The sequence below is a fragment of the Acanthaster planci genome, linkage group LG01 (genome assembly GCF_054643075.1).
Source record: "Acanthaster planci isolate LZ-2023a linkage group LG01, COTS_SCS, whole genome shotgun sequence".
Classification (NCBI taxonomy): domain Eukaryota; kingdom Metazoa; phylum Echinodermata; class Asteroidea; order Valvatida; family Acanthasteridae; genus Acanthaster; species Acanthaster planci.
In genome coordinates this window covers 18,447,478-18,471,281 of record NC_141777.1, presented here as the reverse complement: position 1 = coordinate 18,471,281, position 23,804 = coordinate 18,447,478, and the positions used below count along the sequence as shown (strand labels likewise).

At 40.4% G+C, this 23,804-nt stretch overlaps 2 protein-coding genes across 6 annotated transcripts in view; both read right to left on the bottom strand.

Annotated features, from left to right (window-relative positions):
- Positions 1-3,871: 3,871 nt before the first annotated feature.
- Positions 3,872-8,312, bottom strand: LOC110978210 (uncharacterized). The gene is made up of 7 exons (XM_022233016.2): positions 8,263-8,312; positions 7,897-7,971; positions 7,379-7,442; positions 6,632-6,721; positions 6,263-6,454; positions 5,789-5,821; positions 3,872-5,605 (listed from the first exon to the last, which is right to left on the bottom strand). The coding sequence occupies exons 1-7, from the start codon at positions 8,295-8,297 to the stop codon at positions 5,534-5,536; spliced, it is 561 nt and encodes a 186-aa protein (XP_022088708.1). The 5' UTR covers positions 8,298-8,312; the 3' UTR covers positions 3,872-5,533.
- Positions 8,313-8,381: 69 nt separating this feature from the next.
- The window catches only part of LOC110978206 (uncharacterized), a 48,545-nt gene continuing 33,122 nt past the window's right edge, over positions 8,382-23,804 (bottom strand). For all 5 annotated transcript variants that reach the window (XM_087138247.1, XM_087138243.1, XM_087138240.1 and 2 more), the window contains 27 exons: positions 23,382-23,540; positions 22,590-22,745; positions 21,972-22,124; positions 21,296-21,436; positions 20,530-20,679; positions 19,700-19,846; positions 19,347-19,487; positions 19,024-19,164; positions 18,725-18,868; positions 17,880-18,065; positions 17,149-17,319; positions 16,555-16,743; positions 15,765-15,923; positions 14,994-15,149; positions 14,376-14,528; positions 13,700-13,840; positions 12,934-13,083; positions 12,104-12,250; positions 11,753-11,893; positions 11,430-11,570; positions 11,131-11,274; positions 10,551-10,685; positions 10,106-10,246; positions 9,800-9,940; positions 9,435-9,590; positions 8,779-8,866; positions 8,382-8,601 (listed from right to left, as the gene is read on the bottom strand). In XM_087138247.1, the coding sequence (XP_086994373.1) occupies positions 8,529-8,601; positions 8,779-8,866; positions 9,435-9,590; positions 9,800-9,940; positions 10,106-10,246; positions 10,551-10,685; positions 11,131-11,274; positions 11,430-11,570; positions 11,753-11,893; positions 12,104-12,250; positions 12,934-13,083; positions 13,700-13,840; positions 14,376-14,528; positions 14,994-15,149; positions 15,765-15,923; positions 16,555-16,743; positions 17,149-17,319; positions 17,880-18,065; positions 18,725-18,868; positions 19,024-19,164; positions 19,347-19,487; positions 19,700-19,846; positions 20,530-20,679; positions 21,296-21,436; positions 21,972-22,124; positions 22,590-22,745; positions 23,382-23,540 (3,944 nt within the window). In that variant the 3' untranslated portion in view covers positions 8,382-8,528. The remainder of the gene's footprint in view (positions 8,602-8,778; positions 8,867-9,434; positions 9,591-9,799; positions 9,941-10,105; positions 10,247-10,550; positions 10,686-11,130; positions 11,275-11,429; positions 11,571-11,752; positions 11,894-12,103; positions 12,251-12,933; positions 13,084-13,699; positions 13,841-14,375; positions 14,529-14,993; positions 15,150-15,764; positions 15,924-16,554; positions 16,744-17,148; positions 17,320-17,879; positions 18,066-18,724; positions 18,869-19,023; positions 19,165-19,346; positions 19,488-19,699; positions 19,847-20,529; positions 20,680-21,295; positions 21,437-21,971; positions 22,125-22,589; positions 22,746-23,381; positions 23,541-23,804) is intronic.

The window sequence follows — 23,804 nt, the reverse complement described above, 5'->3', positions numbered from 1 at the left end:
ATAAATCTTGAAAACTGTCCTTTCACAGTTTTCAAATACTGACACTTCACACTGCTTTTCTTAATTTACTTCTGTGCAAATTATTTGCAAATCAAATTATATCCGCCCATGTGGGACCAATAAATGGCGCAATTCTTTTGGAAACCAAGGCTCCTTTGATGGTCATGAAACGCATGTGTTATTTGCAAATGATATTCGCCAATAGGTTTGAAATTAATTTCCTCAACTTATTCCATTAACGTTTTAAACTTTTATGTGAGCTACTCGGATTGCACATATAGTCAGGAAATTCATTCAATTGAATTATTGTAAAATATTTATCCGGAAAGTAATTTAATTGATACAGTTCCGAAGTTTTCACATATATTAAAGTATCAGTTACGTGAATGAAGATTTCCCGTATATTAAAGGGTGAATTCTATGTCACCAAATGCTTGTGTTTCTGCGCAATAAGACAGGCCATAATCAGGAGGCATCATAGAAATATCTCTATAAATCTTGAATTTGGGACTGATAGTTTCCAGTTCGGGGTATTTCTTTCACCAAAAGCCCCAAACTGCGGGCCTATTTTGGACAGAGGCGGGCGGGTACATTAGGAAATGAGCGCTCAGTTTTACTGCTGTTTTGGGGGCATCTTTCTTGAAAGACGAATAAAAAAAGATTTTTGTGGCTAACCCCCATGAAATTGAAATGGAAAGTGATCGTCTAGCCATAATCTTGAATTTCCAGTAAAAAAAACGGAGGCCAACCTCTTCACGAGAGTCAACAGGCGGCGCTATTTCGGTCCGATTTTGCACTGTTTTCTATGGGCGCGTTTTTGGTGTAGTGCAACCTTTAAAGACTATATGTAGGACACACATATGTTTACGTACAGTGAGGGCTTGGAAAACGTGGACATCTGGGTACAGAGTACCGAAGTGACTATATAACATGCCCAATCTTGTGTGTAAAAGGCATGTGTGTCAGAACCAGCGCGTGAACCAACGCGCGCGCGTATTTCATTCGTTTGTACGGAATTTACTGGTTCTGAATGACGTAACACTTCGGTACTCTATCCGGTTCATAAGTGTGACGTCATTTCAGTTTAAACCAAGCCCACTGCACACGTGCACTGCTCATCGATCCATCTTACTTGGATGATCTAAGCAGAATAATGATGACCTTCGGGACTGAGGCCTCTGAGCGTCAAGCCGTCGAGCAGCACGCAAATGGGGCAGGCCAACAAGGTCTCGTGCCCCTAGTACATGTACCGACTCCTGCGACTACAGCGACCTCGGAGCAGCAGCCTTCAGTGGAGATGGCGGCACTTGCTGAGGGGTCACATTAAGCAGTTGGGCCCGCTCCTGGGGAGATGGCAGCTCATCATGCGTCTCTCGGTTTTGATCAGGAGATCCCTGCTATCGGGGAGGAGGTGCTGAGCCTTTCCCCCACTGCTTCGATGAAGTTGTTCCTGGAAGACACGCAGACCAAACCGCACCTGGCGACTCAAAGTACCAGGCAAGCTCAACCGGCCCATCAGCCCCGGCTGCACCACCATCACTGCATGGGAGCAAACCCCTAGCTCTGTTGAGGGACCAGCAGGCGCAACAGCCATCGTCGTCATCGTCCTCAAAAGATGAAAGCCCGGTAGAAGACGGTGCTGCAGTTGATCCAACAGCTCCAAGACGGATATAACCGGCGGCAGCCAAGATCGTCAAGAAGAGCTTCCTTCAGCTAGCCTTGGAAGAAAGAGTCGCCAAGGTGACGGAGACCGTCACTGAGGTCTACCGGACAGGAAGCCTGAAGAGCGTGCAACGTGTATGAGTGTACGTCATCCAGAAGTGATCATGCGGTAGCCCTCCACCAAACGGATACTGAACATTCGTTTGTTTATTTCAAGTAAATCTGTTTGGAATACGTCAAGCGTGGGTTAAATTTCTCTTATCCTAAGCAATTCTTAATCATCCACGGTTGAGTTCCTTGCCAATGAACTTAGGACACTTTTTTTCGGTGTTTGTTTCCCACTTAAGTTTCAGCAGCACATGTAATGAGTTATTGAAATGTTGTTATTGTTATAGTAAACTAATTTCATACGATTATTTCGGCCAATTTTGAACAGGGACTGTTCAGGCCTCGAATGGGGCTGTGTAGCGAAAATTAGTTTACTTCCCGTATCTGCCGACTTAATTAATTTACTTCCGTTGTTACTACGAAGAAACTGCAAGTGCGCATGCGAGCTCTGCGCCATGTTGTTTGCTTTTATAATCTTCAAGCTGGGCTCCCCCGCTGTGCAGGCATTGCGGTGCAAGCAGTAAACGCACGTCGGTGCGTTTTTTAGCGATTAGTTGTTGGGCGCGCTTTATCTAGGTCTTGGGCGTGCGAGTATTTTTCGCCTATGCTTAGTGCACCTTTAGGAGTTCTTTGTAGCCCAATTAGGTAGCGCGAAATTTAATTTGTTGCCAGGTACGCTGAACTTCAAGTCTTGATTTGTTATTATTGTTCGGACTCGGACTTGTCAGATTGCTGCCGCTGCCGCCCAAAAAAATTGACACGAGGATAAGGAAAGAAAACCCATTCTCGGCTGTTTGACTAAAACTGCTATTAGCTCGGGGAATCGCCGCAGTTGTTCATTTCCGTTTGAGGTGCTTTCTAATCATTGTACAATGGGCTTTCCTCACAAATCTTAGTGGAGTGCGAGGCGCCTCCGCGAGGTCCTTCATCGAGGCGCCTCACCATCCAGTCCGCCTCCGGAGGTCTTCCTCCGATTGGCGGTGCCTCAAATACAGAGTGCCCTCAGGTGAAGAAGAAGCTTGATCACATTTAGTAAGTCATAGCCTCGACATTAATTCCGTCGCCTTCATTCATTGATTAGCATGGTATATGATAATTTTGTATATAGTCAATTGCTGTTGTATATAAAGGATAACTGAGCACTGACATTGAATAAACCGATCATATAATTGCCTTAGAAATCACTGGTCACCGTGAGATTCAGTCAGTCCTGTATCACTTGTATTGACACTAATTGTAATCTTTATCGACTTTGGGATCAATTACCTAATCACCGAGCGGTGGTAAATTTCCACCAAACGAACAGCCCCTGAGGCATAGTCCACCGTTCGTTAACTGATATCAACCCTTGCGTTTGGATAGCCGCTCATTCTTACGTAAGGTTAAATAAATATATTTGTGGGGTTAGGCCAGGTCAATTCTATCTCCAATCAGGCCAGTCTGCTGGTCCGCCACAAAAAGGAGTCAGTTGTCCCGCCACAATACAAACGGGCTTCAATAATCTGGTGCTGACATACGTTTTGGGTCTTTAGTGTAATAGTTATAAGGATACAAATCCAGACTGGTTCCATAAAGATTAGATGATACAGACTACATATTTACGCAGCGGGTTCCAGAGGGAGTTTTTGATGCTACCAGAAAAATCTACCGCATGGCAGCGACGTGGATACTCACTGCTATGACGTCACCTGGTCGCGTATCATTTCTACTTCTCAGACGCAAGGTTGAATCGGCCAATGACGCGCTCCGATTTGCTCGTAAATATTTATGATGTGTAGTAAAATGTTCTATTATTCAACCATGTAACAAGCGCACGCGCTTACGAGATCACGGTACGCGTAGGCGCCCGCGAGGTTCCAGGTTGTTCGTGCGTTATTTTTATGGGACAATTCACGCGCCCCGTGTCACCTTTAGTCCTACTTATAATCTCCATGGTTCGTACTAAAGGACTATCAATTTCCTTTAAAGAAAGCGCCCTCTTTTGTTCCCGCTTGGAGCGGATACCCCATGCCAAATGCGTTTGAGCATTGTGTACTTGAACATATTCTAAAATTTACGTTGGCAAATCATCAACGACATTGACGTCCACGGTAATACGTGATTTTGACAACGTTTTGCTTTTGAAATTGCTCCAAATTTTATTGCTGTCTAACACGTAACAAAACGCAAACCTAGAATTAAACATTAGCATATTATTGTAACTCTTACATGCAAGCTATGTCTTCAAGTGCATTAAAAGGATAATAGTATTCAGCAAGCTTATATAAACGTTTAATAGTATATGTATTTTGGAAAAAACGTTTGTCGCACAAAATTAATTTCTTTCAAACAAGATAAAAAAAACTAATAAACTCTATCCATAAAGTTCATTATCTGCCAAAAAAATAACGTCTTCCCTAAATACATTGTTGACGAATTGTTATATTGAAATACCAATACACTGACAGATCACTCGTTATGACGTGCATTTATGAACAACGAATTTCGAACGTGAATGGTGATTACAAGAGGTATAAGCTTTGTTGCTTTGGGCGGCAGCCGCGTCGATGGAGTACTCCGCGTGCTCCATATAGGGATCAGGACCAGTCTTTATTAAAAATCTTTCTCTGCATCCGCTATACCGTACAGTTTGTGCAACGCAAGGACTCGGTGCAAACTAATTATTTGCTACATCTCAGCAGATCAGCCAGCTCGATCTCCAGTATGCGATCCTTGAAATGTTGTAAAGTCGGGGCACAATGTCTCAGGTAACAAATTCCAAGGAGGAAGTGTTTTGGAACCCAAGGACTTCGGAGAACAGTTCTCATTTGCAGATATGTACTTATAGTTGAATCTTTGTTGCACCCTCTGCCTGGTATTGCGGATGACATTCGGGGTCCTTGTTTCATTAAAGCCTAATTTTCCAAAATTATGTGCCTGATAAAAGTCGGGACAATTGTGAACAATTTTCTTCTTGAATATTTCCTCAAATTTCCCTAAAAGTCTACTCTCTGTACACCCCGGGTATCACAGGTCTGCCTTAGCCCATGAGCCTCCTGAAGCGACTACGTGTGTTTCGGTCAAACTGCGTCACACATTGGTACGTGAAGAACCAACATACAGACGCATTCAAGAAAATGTATAGGCCTATGCCAAATCTGTTTAAAATGGTGAAAACATGCAGTCCAACAATGACAGTGTTGTAATAATACAATAGCTCCATTATTTCAAAGCATTGCTAATGCCTTGTCTTTCTAAATTTTATACCTTCTTAATAGCAAGTGTGATATAGCTTTTCATAATGTTACATCAATAGCAAGCTTCCTAAAATAAGAATATTAAACTATCCATGCATTTCCCACAACCTATGCTTACAGATATATGTACTAAATAACCAATAAATCAATTTTCTTAAGGTTACATATAATTTCCACTGTCTACAATATCATAGCATGCAGCTGCCATATATCAGCTGTCTGATCTTCGCAAAAACGACGACAAATTAAAGTTTACCATTTCATACAAGGAGCCATGTTGCTGCTAGTTTTTATTGATACATGCTTTTTTCTGTCAACAAAGGTGCTTGCATCATTCATTTATAGATACGTTTATTTGAACATGGAATTTATTTTTACATGGAATGTAGAGCTTGATGGGTTAATTTTATTTTAAGTATCATTCATGCTATACTACGTAGACAGGTAGTGTTTGTGCATGTTGATAGTGGATGGCAATCACCATGTATGTAAACATAGGTCACTTTGTCCTCCAGAAGTCAGTGTATTTAGGCCTTGTAATTCTTGTTGTCGTAACCACCATCGTAGTCACGGAATTCCAGATTCTCTGATTTCTGCTTCTGCTTTGGGAGAGAGAAAATGGGAAAACCTCTCAGGAAATGACTCGGATGCTATAGGCGTGTAAAGGGTAGAGGTTGATTACAAATAGGCCGAGAAGAAAAACTACATGTGAATTGATGCGAGATGACATGTAAGCTAATAAATCGATAAGTTCATTAACAAAAGGGCTATGCTGCACCCACCTTCGCTGCCTCTTTCTTGCTCTTGGACACGCACTGAAATAAAAGAAAATGCGGACGAAACAATTGTCTTGATAACTGACCTCTAGCAACTGCACGTAAATGCAGTAATCTGATAACTGAAGTTCATAAAATTGTTTTCTGAAAACAAGTGTTCAGGGAACTGTTGTATAAATTTTTGAAAACTAAAATAATCCTCGCAGATTCGGTTAACTTATGGCAGAAATGAATTCTGAAACAAATTTTTAAATGAACTCTGAAATTTACCAACCCCGTTTCTTCTTATTTTCTATAGCGATTGTACAGCAAGGACTAACTGACTGACCGACATCCCAGTTCTCAACTTCAAATCTAATTGTCTTCAACTGACACATGTTTTCGTGTGAGTGCTTTTACCAGCTGTTTCCTATTCCAGGTCAATAGTTTTTAGGCCTTGGTCTGACCTCAAAAGCCATATTTGTCTGAGGGTACACTTACGTATATCAGGGAGACAAAGATTATGATGACCACTATGGCGAGAACGACACCAATAACAATGTACACAACCAGGTCGTTTCTTGGTGGTTTAGTGGTAGGGGGTGAAACTTCGTAAGGATTAGACTTGAAGGAATCGTGCGCTGCCTGGAGGTTCTCGCCGTCAAATTCAAAGCTGAATCCACCCGCAGCAACCTGAAATTCGGAGGGGAATAAAAGGCAGAGGAATAGAGTTAACTCACAGAAATATGGGGTTGTATGAACTGGAAATTATTTTCGAAACTTATATGTAAAACAAACTACCCATTTTTATTCCATGTTGTTTTCCCTTTGTGTATTAATTATTTGGAAACAAAACTCAAAATGATTTACTTCAGTTTCCATCATGTTGACCGCTTCATCAATATCAGTTACGCCATCGCTGGATACCTTGAATTCGACAATGACGCTTCCTTTTCGGAACTGTGGAAAATTAAACAAATCGAAAACTGGGTAATTAGCCTAGTTAAAATATGACGGACACAAAATGACAGTGTTATTTCAGGTGGGTAAATTTTGAGCAAGCACAAAACATCAAATAGCGCCCTCCTATTGTGCCCGCCTTTTCTAATAGGCTAATCTATAAAACCGATTACGTTTGGATGAAATGTAAGTAGCAAAGAATGGAGCACACAGAAACATGAGAAATTCGTCAATAGCTTTGCCAAAGTAGTGCAAAGTCAGGACGCCGACAGAAGCCAAACCAGGACGGGGAATAGATGTGAAATGGGGACCGCGAAAATTGATCATAACTGGGATGATGAAAATGTACCACTACAAAATTGAATACTGCGTTACAAAAAACAACTATGGTATCTTACTGGTATCGTCTTTACAGCTTGATTGTGTAATTGAACCTCAACGAGGGGAAATTCTACATGTATTTGATAAGGGACAAAATAACCCCGGCTACATGCCCGATATAAAGCAATGCTTCAACACTGCTCTCTGAAAGCACTGGGATTTAGGATTAGATCAGAAGTGAGATTCAGTTTGAAATTTGGTATATTCCACGCTTGTCAACAATCTTGCCCCGGTCAAATAGATACAAAATTTCAAAAAAACGAATAAACAACTAACCTTGAAATCCCTCATGGCATTTGCTGAAAGCCCAAATTTCATCGCCAAGAAATGCTTCAGTTTGCTGAAAAAATATCGATATTTTGAAAGCATTTACAAATGAAAAACTACCTTGGTTGAAAGTATGTTCCTTTTTTCATTCGAAGCGGATAACAAAAATTTAAGCGAGGTTTAAGTGTCAAATGACCAATATTTTCTTAATTTAAAATACAGTTAAGATTAAAATTCAAGCATCAATCGTGCAACAAAAAAAATCGACGCCGTCTTGACCCTTTAAGTGTCATACTTTTGGTATAATGATAAACGGGTTTATAATTTAATATTCTTAACATTTTTATAATAAATTAAGCTTTGCAAATGTCATTGCCTTTAAAGTTTCAATAGAATTATAATGAATCTACTCAGATACATTAAAGCTTCAAGGTTTTGTCTGCCTATTCAAAATTAGCGTGATAACAGAGAATTTTGAGACTGAAATATTTCTATATAAGGTGCCTTCTCCGATTCGATAGACTTACCCAGTAAACCTCTCCCTGTTCTGCATGATGCGATCAAATGTCGCATTTAAAGTCAGCGAAACCTGGATCACCTTACTGCAGAGAACGCGAAAAAAAACATTATAGTTGTTTACACTTTTGGTTCCCACAAAATAGGTAAAATATCGTGTGCATGTCCCTACAACTACGGAACAGGTCTTTGAATGCAGGAAATAATCAAATGATATTACTTTGTCAGAGAATTTTAGCAAACTTACCACTGGGATTATTGCAGTGATTTTAATTTTACTCTTAAAATATATTCATTTTCAACCACAACTGTCATGTGATGATCAAAACACTGTTAAACTATCAAATGATGTGGCGTCAAAGGAAGTGGTTACTTACTCTTTAATTTGGCAGTCAGCCAAGATAACAGACATGAAACAGAAAGGAAATGATAACCAAATTATAAAAGGATTAACTTTAAACACTGAATATAATGGGTGGCTTTTGTGTAATAAAAGTGTATATGCTAAGCAAATTAGTGGTGCACATTATTTTTATCTGATGTATAAACGCAGTGGCTTTACTGCCAGTTAAACGCTAAAGGGGCCGGCTTATTTTGGACCATCTCACAGCCGGGGGCAGATTTCCCTCCAGCTCTTATACGGTTAAGCATAAATTGAGTATAACTTACCACAACGCCTGTTGGAACATTTCCAAAGTTTCTGCTCAGTGCATACACTATCAGACAAAAAGAGCAAGTTTTAGCAGTAATTAACCACTTTTTTGGCGTTGTCATGTACAGCCTGCAGAAGTTACTCTGCCAGTTTCAAATTAAAACACACAAAAAACTTTTTTTCAGTGACACCATTAACAATTTAAAGCCGGGTATGTTTGGAGGAAGTCGTGATAAGTTACCATTGATCACATCCATTCGAGGAATCGACGATTGCTCCGGTTTCATAAAGTTCATTATCATCGCCCAATCCATCACAATATGTGTTTCCTTTGAGAGACATAAAGCACAAAAACTCAACTTTAGAGCCACTCAAATCACTGGTGAAAAAACAACTTTGAAAAAATGAACAAAATTCCTAACCCAAGCAAATTAAATTATATTAAAACATCCCTCCGCCTCAACAAAGTTAAACAGTGAGAACAGCTGTGACCAGTTCCAAGATACCTCCCGGCATGTGTGAATTAGATTTCATGCGATGAGTTTTAAATGCCAAGAACGAAATGCTTAACCCTAACCCACCTCAATCCTTCACCTGTTGGAGGATTGAGGAGGGTTAGGGTTAAAGATTAATTACTAATTTAACTTACAGTGCAATATGGTGTTGACAAGATACGGTTGGTTGGGGGACTGTGTGTACTATAAAAATCATTGGTGTAAATCCCAGGGGGGTATCCCATTTTTGAGGTGGGATCTATTAAATCACCTTCCCTCACGGACACACACTTTTTGTGGTGGGGAAAAAGGATTCTGAAGTATCCCCCCCATTTCCATCACAAAATTACGCTACTGATAAAAATAAACGTTATCAACCGACAGGCCTGTTAAGACAACGTACCTGCACAGTTGACTTCCTCCATGCCCAGGAAAAACTTGGGTCGGCACTGTCCGCACTTGTCATGTATGCAGATGGCACTTGGCATTGAAGGGCAGGTAGCAAACTGACAGGGATTGAACTCACAGACTTCAGCCAGCTCACCATCCTCGCAAAGAACTGAATGATTTTGACACGAGTAATCATTATTACATACATGGAAATATTGAAACGCTGTTATCATTTTTATTGTGTTATCACGCTACGATCTTGTGTTTGCATTTAATTGCTTAACACTTAGCCGGTAATGTTTCTGATGTTGGTGGATCGAAGTAACACCATCAGAAATTTCATTATATCATCTGCAATGCCCTAAAATCTTGACTCACCGACAGGCTCCTGGCAAGTGTGTCCACAACCATTGCTGCAGCACTTTTTCCCTCCTGGACAGCTTCTATCTCCGTTACACATCTCTGTACAAATCCCAACAAAGTCTTGGCCGGGCATGGGACACATACCGGGCTTTTCATCTGGTGTATACAGGTAAAGTATCTCAAGATAACTTAACTTGTAATCACTTTTTAATGTGCATGCGTTCAACCCTTGCATGAAACAAAATACGACTTCTGGGAGGTTTGTTAAAGTTAAAATTGCATTTCTCATTGACACGCCAAAAATTAAAAAAATCGACTTACAAATAGGTTCCTGACAGGTGTGTCCACAACCATTACTGCAACACTTTTTCCATCCTGAACAGTTTCTGTCTTCACGGCACATCTCTACACAAATCCCGCTAACACCTGGCTCCATCATAGGGCACATGCCTGGCTTTTCATCTGTTGTAAAGTGATAAATTTTGTGAGGTTTACGTAAGGACGTAATTGGAGTTGTCACTGACCATTTTCTTGTCATTTGTATGGTACTTTAAAAACATCTATTGATTTAAAGTACGATTGTGACAATTCTTCGGGTACTTCTCATGCCCATGTGCTTAAGTGTACTTTTGGGGTTGGTTGTTAACATTACAAATTCCTCAATTAGAGGACTTCTAAGAAACAGCGAGTGAATACCTGAGTTTTTACAAGGACATACAGCATTTTCCAACAAGCAAAAGACAAAAAGTAAGTACACTGGACTTACGGACTGGCTCAACACATGTGTGTCCACAACCATTGCTACAGCACATCTTATGAGCCGGACAGTCCTCGTCTCCGCTACACGCCTCTAGGCATATCCCAGTCACCCCCGGGGTAGGCATGGGGCACACGAGTTCAACTGTTAAGACCATAACCAGTATCGATGTGACAGGGTCGCAATCAATTTTTGTCTTAAACATTTTGGGGACGAACAAGTACAGATAACTACCGATCAAAACACACTTTTCAAAAACCTTTCACTGCCTATTTTCATTTCTAAACAACACATATCTGAAATACAAAGTTTTCTGTAAGGCTGGCTGAAATAAACATGATCTGCGAAAGCACATTCTTAGCTTTATTGAAGATGCATGTGTACCAAGTTTCGACTTCTTAGGGGGAGATGGAGTCCCTTTCCGACTGCGAGATGCTCCGAAAAATAAGCTTTTTAAAATGTGCAGTCAAATCAAACCTTACGTTGAAAAATCCTTTAAAATTCGTGGGCTAAGTGCCAGTCACAATACCATGCCGTAAGAGCTATCTACCTTAGAATATCCGTAGCAATACTTCGAGTATACACTCACCATCAGCAGGTTCCTGACAAGCGTGTCCACAACCATTGCTACAACACTTCTTCCTTCCTGGACAGTACCCGTCACCATGGCACAACTCAACACAAATCCCGATCATGCCTGGCTCCGGTACAGGACACATGCCCGGCTTGTTATCTGTTGAAAATCGAGCGACACATCCAAATTCATATGGTCCGCGTTCAACTTTGCATCAAACAAAAATACTGGACTTTGACAGGAGAAAAACTGGAGATCTTCAGCAACCTACAACTTGACGACCAGTACAAAAAGCAATTGACAAAATGACTTACAGACAGGTTCCTGGCACGTGTGTCCACAACCATTGCTGCAGCACTTTTTGCTTCCGCTACAATTTCTATCTAAACTGCACATCTCCACACAAAGCCCACTGACGCCTGGCTGTGGCATGGGACACATACCGGGCTTGTCATCTATAAAACGGGGAAAAAATAATCATCGATCTGGATTCATTAAACTTGCATAAAACACACAAAATATTTCAGTGTTTAGGATTATTAACGGGAAAATCACTGAAGATCTACAACAGCCCACTCTACAAACGAATTCAACTTCTTTTGTACCGAAGGCCAAGAAGAAATCAATTTGAACGTACAGACAGGTTCCTGACAGGTGTGTCCACAACCATTGCTACAGCATTTCTGCACGCCTGAACAGTTTCGATCTTCACTGCACATCTCCATACAAATTCCCGAAACGCCTTCCCGGACCATGGGACACATGCCCGGTTTTTTATCTATGACAAGGGACAATAAAAACAGATTAGTTGGAGCCATTGGATTACCGTTACGGTAGTATTCAACCTGAAATACTGCATCGAAAAAGTTCGATATTGAGCTTTACCGGTAAACAACCCCCCCCCTTGCTGATGGTGCATATTTGAACCAAAAGATAAATAAATAAATTCACAAAAATAACCCTTAGAGAGGTTAAATTGTAGACATACAGAAAGCAGGTTCCTGACAAGTGTGTCCACAACCGTTGCTGCAACACTTTTGGCTTCCAGTGCAGTTGACATCTCCACTACACAACTCCGAACAAATGCCAGCGGGTGCATCTGGATCCGGCATGGGACACATGCCTGGCTTCACAACTGTGGAAAGACACACCGTTGTCAATGTTTCATATTAAGGCGTGACCTTAGAAACTCTAATAGTGTCTGCTGCATTCTGAGTTGATTACAGCATACATTTTGAAACGTTTTATTTGATTCATGTTAGCCAAACTTCATCAGGGTTGTAATTTTTATTTTGACCAGTACCCGTCATTCTTAAAACTCCGCCTTTTCAAAGAAGTGTAATTCCCAGTAGCCGAGGGGTGCAATCCCGCGCCTTTTACCAGGAAATTCCACCCGAGTCGGTTTAATATATACCAACAAGACTTGTTCATAATTAATATCCACCCGTCCGATTGCAAAGTGAGCAGAAAATGTTGTCATTGTTGATTGCACGAATAAATCTATACTTATTAAGTTGACTAGCGAATTTATCAGAGCCATTTTTTGAAGATGGGGTTTTAAACAGATTTGAAATGATTAATATTATAAATACTGATTAAATCTGTGTATTTCGTTTGTATATCTCTTCCTTAATTTCAGAAATAGAAGAAAATAAAAGGTTGGAGATGATCTATGAAAAAATTCACCTTTGAAATGTTAAAACTGTGAAAAGTTGAAAGGGAAATTTCAAAGAAGTGGGTCGTTAGTTTTTCTTGGCAGATACTTCGTAGGTTTCAAGACCCTTACTTTAACTGCACCTCAATGATCCACTGATATACCTGTCACAGGTTCCACACAGATCTGCCCACAGCCGTAAGCACAGCACTTGCTGCGATGCCCGCTGCAGTCACTGTCGTTGCTACATGCATGCTGAGGAGACGCAAGTAGCATCATGTGGTCGGGCCGTGCAGGGCATTCACCTGGTTGCTCTGCTCACATTTTATTAAATAAAAAACAAAGGTGTAATTGTCGGCTTAATTGATTTATGAGTTATTTTTATTGTTTGTATTTAAAAATTAGCATTTTACCAAATGATTTTGCACTTCTGATGTAAGATTTTATCTTAGTTTTAAGTAAGTATGTAGAATTTAAAAATCAGAAATCTGTTTGAAGTTTCAAAAGATTTGTCATACAAGTAGGGTATCAGCAAAACAAAAATATCAGATAATACTTTTACATAATGATATTTTTAACATTTGACTTAGGAATCTACCAACATTGATAAGGAAAAGATGATACATGATAATGACGCTATTACAAGTAATAAATACATGTATTCATTATGCAAAACTTCAAAAGGAATATTTCTTGAGCTTGCTTAGAGGTTCGGTACCTTTAGCACTTACAAATTTGTTTGAATTATTGGTGGGCTTTAATCTGCTCTTACCGCAAGATTGAACGACGGCAATTTGGACACATTGTAATGTGACAACCAGTTTTTAGTCATAGCATTGATGCATATTTGAACCTGTGGTCAAGTGTACAGTAAGTGGGTTCCTGGATGTTAATCGGGAAAGATTTTGAAAGTTGAGGGACGAACGCTACCTTCAGGGTCCACACAAGCGTGGCCACACCCATTGCTACAACATTTGGCTCTGCCTTCACAGTCATCATCACTCATGCAAGAATCAACGCAAATACCAAAGGAATCCATCGGTGGCATTGGACACGTTCCTGGCTTCCTGCCTGCAGTGTGCAAATTCAGCAAGAACGAAGAAGTCATCAAATGAACTGTATGGCTACGATTTCGTGGGCAAACCTATCAAATATATCAGGAAGCACCGCAGAAGTTTCTTGTACTTCGAAATTTCTTAGTGCCCACTGCGGCATTAGGATTTTTCACGTGAGAATAGTTCAACAAAAAACACGTTGCGAGCATCAGAGGAAAAGGCCGTTTTGTTTTTAAGTTTTCATGAACGAAAAACGATAAGCAGTAATCTTTCACGGCGTATAAATATAGGAATGACTATTAACTGTTCGGCAAATTATGACCCTTAAGCTAACAGTTCTTCGTGGAAATCGCTCTGAGGCAATGTCACTTGTGTAACAGGTAGGCTTCATCAAGAACATTTAAAAACTCAAACCATTGAGAACTTCAAGCTGATTTGTGTCATCCTTAGATCGTTCACACTCAAATAAGTTCGGAACCATGGTCGTTAGTTCCCTGCATTATAATTACACCCATCATCAATCTTTCTTTAATTAAAACATTTCAGCCTACCTGTGACTGGTCTCATGCATCTGGTACCACAACCATAACTGCAGCATTTGGTGCCAGGTTCTTCCATGTAGCAGTCCATGTCTGATGTACATTCCTCTTCACAATTATCTTCTCCTGCCTCTACGGAAACCATGGGGCACTGACCAGGCATCTCTGTGTTATAGTCAGTCAAACAATTTACTCAATTACCTTCTGCTTTTAATGAGCTTTAGCTATGTAGCGTATTTTCTTGAAGTCTTTGGAGAACTGGGAAGTAAACCCATCATTAAGTTCACCAATACTTGAATGCTAGTGAATGGAGGAATGTATTTGATACAGTTCACAAAATTACTGCTATAATGAGTCTATAATACACGAGGTAAGGAACGTTTTTGTCCTTCCCCTCAAGCACCTATTTTTCACAATCCGTTTCCATTAACAGTGTAGTGCAAAACCCGCAGGACGGTATGGGCTATTTTAGGCAACAGAATTGGCCCATGTGACGTGGTCAACATCGATATGTTTCCCCAGAAAACGTGGAAGTTCAGCTGTGCCATCCACTCGACACAAGCAGGATTTCCCCCTCATTGGTTGCAATAGCCATTCGGTATTGTACCTAGAGATATAAGATAAGTGTACCTCTTGGAGCAGTGCAGACGTGTCCACAGCCGTTGTTGCAGCACTTCCAGTGTTGTGGGCAGCCAGCATCACCGTAGTGCGGATTACATTCATCCACACAGATTCCGACACTCCCCATGGTTGGTTGAGGACAAGTACCTGGCTTGTCCATTGACTCTGTATTAATTAATAATATGACCGTGATTTTGAGATTATGTTAATTGTCTGCTGCTTTTAAAATACATGTACACTCAAGACATAAGCTGGTGGTTTCGGAACAAGTAGCACTGCATGGGCAGGATAAGGCCACAGGAGGCCCCCAGGTCCGACAAAAAGTAATGATACTGACCAAGGGTAAATGATTTCAAAGGAGGGGCAAATAGTACTATTTTAGTGCAAGGACAGAAAAATAATAGGTATCCATCGGAAGTAACCCTCTCCCCCGAAAAGGTGGAGCTCAAAAAAGGCCCAGGTCGGGACCAAGCAGGCATGTGCTTCAGTCCGCATACACTGCCAGCAAAATTAAGTCTTAGACACTTTAAGGCCTGAATATAATGTCTGACTCAATGGAATTATTAATTAGTAAAGGTACCCTGGAGCCATTAACTTTTATGGCCGCCAATCTACCAATGCTAATATTATATACATTTGTGGTTGGGAAATCATGAGAATTTACGCAGCATCATTTCTTATTTAGAAAAATAGACTCATAGAGATTGAGGCATCAAAAAAAATCTCACGAGTTTATTTTAATTAAATCCATATTTATCCTTGTGTGTGGATTAGATTTACCTTCCATATCCATTTCGGGGTCTCGGCAAACTCTCCCACCGCATGCGTTCATGCAGCATTTCGCATTTCCCTCACAGTCAACATCGTCCATACACTCACTTAGGCATATCCCTAAGCTACTCTCCGAAGATTCAATTCGAGGGCACCGACCCTGTTTCACTGTTTGATAAAGAAATTAAAATAATTCAAACCAGGAAGAAGCCGTAAATACAATAAAAACTTAGTGCAGGAAAATTTGAGGCACTGTCGATGAATTTTTTGGATTCTTACATATTGCCGTTCAATTATTTGCTTAATCAAGGCTGACGGGTGTCTCAGCAGTAAAACATCAAAGTCGAATCTACAAATGAGGCACTGAATGCAGTAGTCAATGTGCGGCGTACACGCCAAAGTGCTTCATAACGTGTCCGATCTGGCACCATTTTCGAACACAGATTTATATTTTATAATGATAACGATTTCACAAAACATTTACTGTAAGTTTTTCATATTGTTTGATTGTATACGCTTGTCCTCCTCATGCGATTTAAGATCTCGATCAGTGAATATTCCTTAAGAACCGTCATGTTTAAAAAGGACAATTTTGATACATATTCTAAATGCTAACATACTTGTGAAAAATCTTATGGGATTTTTTGAATTTTTGGTTTGAGTAAGACTTCTCCACAATTTGGCAAACGACTTCCAAGGTAATCGTCTTTGATCCCCAGGCGTTACAAAAATTGTACTTAATAGGTTCGTTGTTAACTGAGATTCGTAGTTTGGAGTACCTTGACGTTTCAATAGTTACCTCTCTCGCACATCACAGGCCGTGCACGAGCATCGAAAAACTGATACGGGCACTCAATGGAGATAACATTTGGCCACAGACACTTCTTAGCAAGACACTGGGCTCGCGGGTGGGCGGGGCAAGTAGCCATCATGCATGCTTCAGGTGTATTTACTGGATTTTCAACCATGCCAGGCGGGCAGAACGACGCTGGATAAGAATCCAATGACAGCAAGAAGTTGAAAATTCATTTTAAAAAGTAATCGAAGTCGGTAATCGCTTCAAGTTTTCTCTGGATAATTGTCCTTTTACGTAGAGGCTGTCATCCTTTAAAGGCAGAAAGAAAAATAATAGAGGAAGATACGCCTGTTGGGCAGGAGTCACGTGGTTCGGCCGTATTTGTATTGTAATTGCCACTTTTATTACATTAATTTTTAAACACTATTCATAGAAGTATTTCCTCACCCATTGCTAGATATTTCAAAGTCAAAATTATTAAACACCAATGTGCTGACTCTATTTTCATTGGAGGTCCTACCGTAAACGTTAGGCCTACTGATAGATTTCTTCTTCCCCACTTGTTATTCTAAGCACCTGCTACTGTGTTACGCGTACCTTCACCACTCGTACAGTTAACATGATAGCCCTGGTCGTTGACGAAGACCGCCTTACACTTGCCACAGTACACGCTAACACACCGAGCCATTGGATCAGCAGGACATTGGGCGTTATCGCAAGGGTCGACCAAACAGTTCACCATTTCCACACCAGGAGGACAATTCAGTACTTCAGGATAAAAACCAAAACAAAACAAATACAAACAAATAAACCAAAAACTTATTTTTAAATGCATAAACTTGATACAGAGCGAGTTGTTCCCCTAAACACTGAAAACTGAATTAAGCAAACTCAATCCAATAACCTGCTACGGGTACATTTATCCACTGATTTCATATTTGATATGACTGAACTGATAAATTCCAATCAAAATCATCATTATTCACAACATTCGGTCAGTGATACCGTTAAAGTTCTTCGGTTGATTTCAATTACCTGTGGTGCAAGTAAATCCAGGCATATTTAAAATCAAGCATAATAACGACACCACTCCAAAAAGGAGGCTTTATTCCCCGCTCGTTCATTTAAAAACACAGAGACTCCACACAAATGGAAATAATTCACCCAATCACAACTTAGTGAGAAAGCATACAATTGTATGACAGCTTTGCGCCCTTATATACTCCTGAGAAAAATTCTCCATGCTGTATGTCCTCATCAGTTTGCAAATGATAATGAGTATTTCAATATTGAATAGTTTCAAGAATGAGACTTTGGTAGCTGCTCACCTTGTCCAGTGGTACAGTTTACATGGTTACCGAGAGAACCAATGTACACAGGTCTACATCCCCCACAATGATCCACCAAACAGCGGGCACTCGGCGCAGCAGAGCATAATGACGAGCAGACGTCTTCATAGGTGCAGTTCATGAAAGGTTGGTCGGCAGGGCATGGGTCTCTAGGCATCGGCAATTCTGTCCAACAGACGGTATTATGAGACTTTTTTAATGACCATGATCTCATTTTTGGATATATATACTCCTGGGTTAAACGCGCAGTATTAAACTTTTTCTGCCGAAGACCATAAAATTAAAGAATTAGGCTACCGTGCATACTGTGGATTTTGCAATGTTTGTACTTCGAACACTAATAATTTTAAACTTAACCAAAACTTAAACCAAATCGAAGAAAGCAAAGAAGTCCCACAGCTACAATTAGAAACAATGTATGTGGAACTATCGAATTACAAGCGATTTGAACAATGATGATGCAAATTTTACTTAGAAACAAGTTTAATACGATTTTGTTCTCCTCCAAAAAATATGAGAATTAGCTGACATACGTCGTATCTGTTTGGTTGCTCTCTTCCGTCAAGAGCATTGATACGTTTTGTTTAGATATTGCAAAGAGATTGGACCGAGAGATGTCAGCAGTAAACAAAGATAAATAGCAGTATACCATCACTGGACGTCTAGCATGAAAAGACAAGCTTAGGGAACGAAACAAAACATCAGAATTCTAGTAACACTCCAATCTGTTGGTCAAAGGTCATACCACTCGTGAAATTCTATTCCTCATAAAACCAGATAAGAGTATTGCTGCAATAACAGTTTAAATGTGTTTATAAACTCACCATCAGCAGGTTCCTGACAAGTGTGTCCACAACCATTGCTACAACACTTCTTCCTTCCTGGACAGTACCCGTCACCATGGCACAACTCAACACAAATCCCAATCATGCCTGGCTCCGGTACAGGACACATGCCCGGCTTGTTATCTGTTGAAAATCGAGCGACACATCCAAATTCATATGGTCCGCATTCAACATTGCATCAAACAAAAATACTGGACTTTGACAGGAGAAAAACTGGAGATCTTCAGCAACCTACAACTTGACGACCAGTACAAAAAGCAATTGACAAAATGACTTACAGACAGGTTCCTGACACGTGTGTCCACAACCATTGCTGCAGCACTTTTTGCTTCCGCTACAATTTCTATCTAAACTGCACATCTCCACACAAAGCCCACTGACGCCTGGCTGTGGCATGGGACACATACCGGGCTTGTCATCTATAAAACGGGGAAAAAATAATCATCGATCTCGATTCATTAAACTTGCATAAAACACACAAAATATTTCAGTGTTTAGGATTATTAACGGGAAAATCACTGAAGATCTACAACAGCCCACTCTACAAACGAATTCAACTTCTTTTGTACCGAAGGCCAAGAAGAAATCAATTTGGACGTACAGACAGGTTCCTGACAGGTGTGTCCACAACCATTGCTACAGCATTTCTGCACGCCTGAACAGTTTCGATCTTCACTGCACATCTCCATACAAATTCCCGAAACGCCTTCCCGGACCATGGGACACATGCCCGGTTTTTTATCTATGACAAGGGACAATAAAAACAGATTAGTTGGAGCCATTGGATTACCGTTACGGTAGTATTCAACCTGAAATACTGCATCGAAAAAGTTCGATATTGAGCTTTACCTGTGAACAATTTCCCCCAACTTGCTGATGGTGCATATTTGAACCAAAAGATAAATAAATAAAGTTACAAAAATAACACCGAGAGAGGTTAAATTGTAGACATACAGAAAGCAGGTTCCTGACAAGTGTGTCCACAACCGTTGCTGCAACACTTTTGGCTTCCAGTGCAGTTGATATCTCCACTACACAACTCCGAACAAATGCCAGCGGGTGCATCTGGATCCGGCATGGGACACATGCCTGGCTTCACAACTGCGGAAAGACACACCGTTGTCAATGTTTCATATTTACGCGTGAGCTTGGAATCTCTAATTGTGTCTGCTGCATTCTGAGTCGATTACAGAATAGATTTTGAAAAGATTTTATTCCATTCATATGAGCCCTGATTTTACCAGGGCTATGGCGTTCTTCCTATGGCGGTACCGTAATTCTAAAACTGTTGCGTTTATCGAAAAAGCAAAACCCGTTGGGCTGAGGGGTATCATTCCACCCGATCTGATTTAACGTACCAACACGGCCACTTTTGTCCGTAATTAATATCTACCCGCCCGACTTGAAAGACAGTATAAATGTTGTCTTTTGATTACCTAAATTAGGCTACTGATAAAATGAATGACCAACGAATTTATCAAGACAATTTTTGACAGTGGTGTCTTAGAAGGATTTGAAACGATTAATTTTAAATGACCTTATTCTTTATCTTTGTAATATTTTGTATACTTTCCCTTTAATTTAGGGAATAAAAGAAGTTAAAAAACAGGAAATGATTTATCAAGAAAATACAGGCAGACAGTTGGAAAAGTTTCCAATGTTAAATTTCTGAAAATTTGAACGGGGATTTTCGAGGAGTGGGCTGTTGGATTTCTTTATAGCCACTGCAGGTTTCAAGGCCCCTTACTTTCATCCACCTGCACCTCAATGATCCACTAATATACCTGTCACAGGTTCCACACAGATCTGCCCACAGCTGTAAGCACAACACTTGCTGCGATGCCCGCTGCAGTCACTGTCGTTGCTACATGCATGCTGAGGAGACGCAAGTAGCATCATGTGGTCGGGCCGTGCAGGGCATTCACCTGGTTGCTCTGCTCACATTTTATTAAATAAAAAACAAAGGTGTAATTGTCGGCTTAATTGATTTATGAGTTATTTTTATTGTTTGTATTTAAAAATTAGCATTTTACCAGATGATTTTGCACTTCTGATGTAAGATTTTATCTTAGTTTTAAGTAAGTATGTAGAATTTAAAAATCAGAAATCTGTTTGAAGTTTCAAAAGATTTGTCATACAAGTAGGGTATCAGCAAAACAAAAATATCAGATAATACTTTTACATAATGATATTTTTAACATTTGACTTAGGAATCTACCAACATTGATAAGGAAAAGATGATACATGATAATGACGCTATTACAAGTAATAAATACATGTATTCATTATGCAAAACTTCAAAAGGAATATTTCTTGAGCTTGCTTAGAGGTTCGGTACCTTTAGCACTTACAAATTTGTTTGAATTATTGGTGGGCTTTAATCTGCTCTTACCGCAAGATTGAACGACGGCAATTTGGACACATTGTAATGTGACAACCAGTTTTTAGTCATAGCATTGATGCATATTTGAACCTGTGGTCAAGTGTACAGTAAGTGGGTTCCTGGATGTTAATCGGGAAAGATTTTGAAAGTTGAGGGACGAACGCTACCTTCAGGGTCCACACAAGCGTGGCCACACCCATTGCTACAACACTTGGCTCTGCCTTCACAGTCATCATCACTCATGCAAGAATCAACGCATATACCAAAGGAATCCATCGGTGGCATTGGACACGTTCCTGGCTTCCTGCCTGCAGTGTGCAAATTCAGCAAGAACGAAGAAGTCATCAAATGAACTGTATGGCTACGATTTCGTGGGCAAACCTATCAAATATATCAGGAAGCACCGCAGAAGTTTCTTGTACTTCGAAATTTCTTAGTGCCCACTGCGGCATTAGGATTTTTCACGTGAGAATAGTTCAACAAAAAACACGTTGCGAGCATCAGAGGAAAAGGCCGTTTTGTTTTTAAGTTTTCATGAACGAAAAACGATAAGCAGTAATCTTTCACGGCGTATAAATATAGGAATGACTATTAACTGTTCGGCAAATTATGACCCTTAAGCTAACAGTTCTTCGTGGAAATCGCTCTGAGGCAATGTCACTTGTGTAACAGGTAGGCTTCATCAAGAACATTTAAAAACTCAAACCATTGAGAACTTCAAGCTGATTTGTGTCATCCTTAGATCGTTCACACTCAAATAAGTTCGGAACCATGGTCGTTAGTTCCCTGCATTATAATTACACCCATCATCAATCTTTCTTTAATTAAAACATTTCAGCCTACCTGTGACTGGTCTCATGCATCTGGTACCACAACCATAACTGCAGCATTTGGTGCCAGGTTCTTCCATGTAGCAGTCCATGTCTGATGTACATTCCTCTTCACAATTATCTTCTCCTGCCTCTACGGAAACCATGGGGCACTGACCAGGCATCTCTGTGTTATAGTCAGTCAAACAATTTACTCAATTACCTTCTGCTTTTAATGAGCTTTAGCTATGTAGCGTATTTTCTTGAAGTCTTTGGAGAACTGGGAAGTAAACCCATCATTAAGTTCACCAATACTTGAATGCTAGTGAATGGAGGAGTGTATTTGATACAGTTCACAAAATTACTGCTATAATAAGTTTATAATACACGAGGTAAGGAACGTTTTTGTCCTTCCCCTCAAGCACCTATTTTTCACAATCCGTTTCCATTAACAGTGTAGTGCAAAACCCGCAAGACGGTATGGGCTATTTTAGGCAACAGAATTGGCCCATGTGACGTGATCAACATCGATATGTTTCCCCAGAAAACGTGGAAGTTCAGCTGTGCTGTCCACTCGACACAAGCAGGATTTCCCCCTCATTGGTTGCAATAGCCATTCGGTATTGTACCCAGAGATATAAGATAAGTGTACCTCTTGGAGCAGTGCAGACGTGTCCACAGCCGTTGTTGCAGCACTTCCAGTGTTGTGGGCAGCCAGCATCACCGTAGTGCGGATTACATTCATCCACACAGATTCCGACACTCCCCATGGTTGGTTGAGGACAAGTACCTGGCTTGTTCATTGTCTCTGTATTAATTAATAATATGACCGTGATTTTGAGATTATGTTAATTGTCTGCTGCTTTTAAAATACATGCACACTCAAGACATAAGCTGGTGGTTTCGGAACAAGTAGCACTGCATGGGCAGGATAAGGCCACAGGAGGCCCCCAGGTCCGACAAAAAGTAATGATACTGACCAAGGGTAAATGATTTCAAAGGAGGGGCAAATAGTACACGTTTCCTCCAGTCCTCATACTATTTTAGTGCAAGGACAGAAAAATAATTGGTATCCATCGGAAGTAACCCTCTCCCCCGAAAAGGTGGAGCTCAAAAAGGCCCAGGTCGGGACCAAGCAGGCATGTGCTTCAGTCCGCATACACTGCCAGCAAAATTAAGTCTTAGACACTTTAAGGCCTGAATATAATGTCTGACTCAATGGAATTATTAATTAGTAAAGGTACCCTGGAGCCATTAACTTTTTTGGCCGCCAATCTACCAATGCTAATATTATATACATTTGTGGTTGGGAAATCATGAGAATTTACGCAGCATCATTTCTTATTTAGAAAAATAGACTCATAGAGATTGAGGCATCAAAAAAAATCTCACGAGTTTATTTTAATTAAATCCATATTTATCCTTGTGTGTGGATTAGATTTACCTTCCATATCCATTTCGGGGTCTCGGCAAACTCTCCCACCGCATGCGTTCATGCAGCATTTCGCATTTCCCTCACAGTCAACATCGTCCATACACTCACTTAGGCATATCCCTAAGCTACTCTCCGAAGATTCAATTCGAGGGCACCGACCCTGTTTCACTGTTTGATAAAGAAATTAAAATAATTCAAACCAGGAAGAAGCCGTAAATACAATAAAAACTTAGTGCAGGAAAATTTGAGGCACTGTCGATGAATTTTTTGGATTCTTACATATTGCCGTTCAATTATTTGCTTAATCAAGGCTGACGGGTGTCTCAGCAGTAAAACATCAAAGTCGAATCTACAAATGAGGCACTGAATGCAGTAGTCAATGTGCGGCGTACACGCCAAAGTGCTTCATAACGTGTCCGATCTGGCACCATT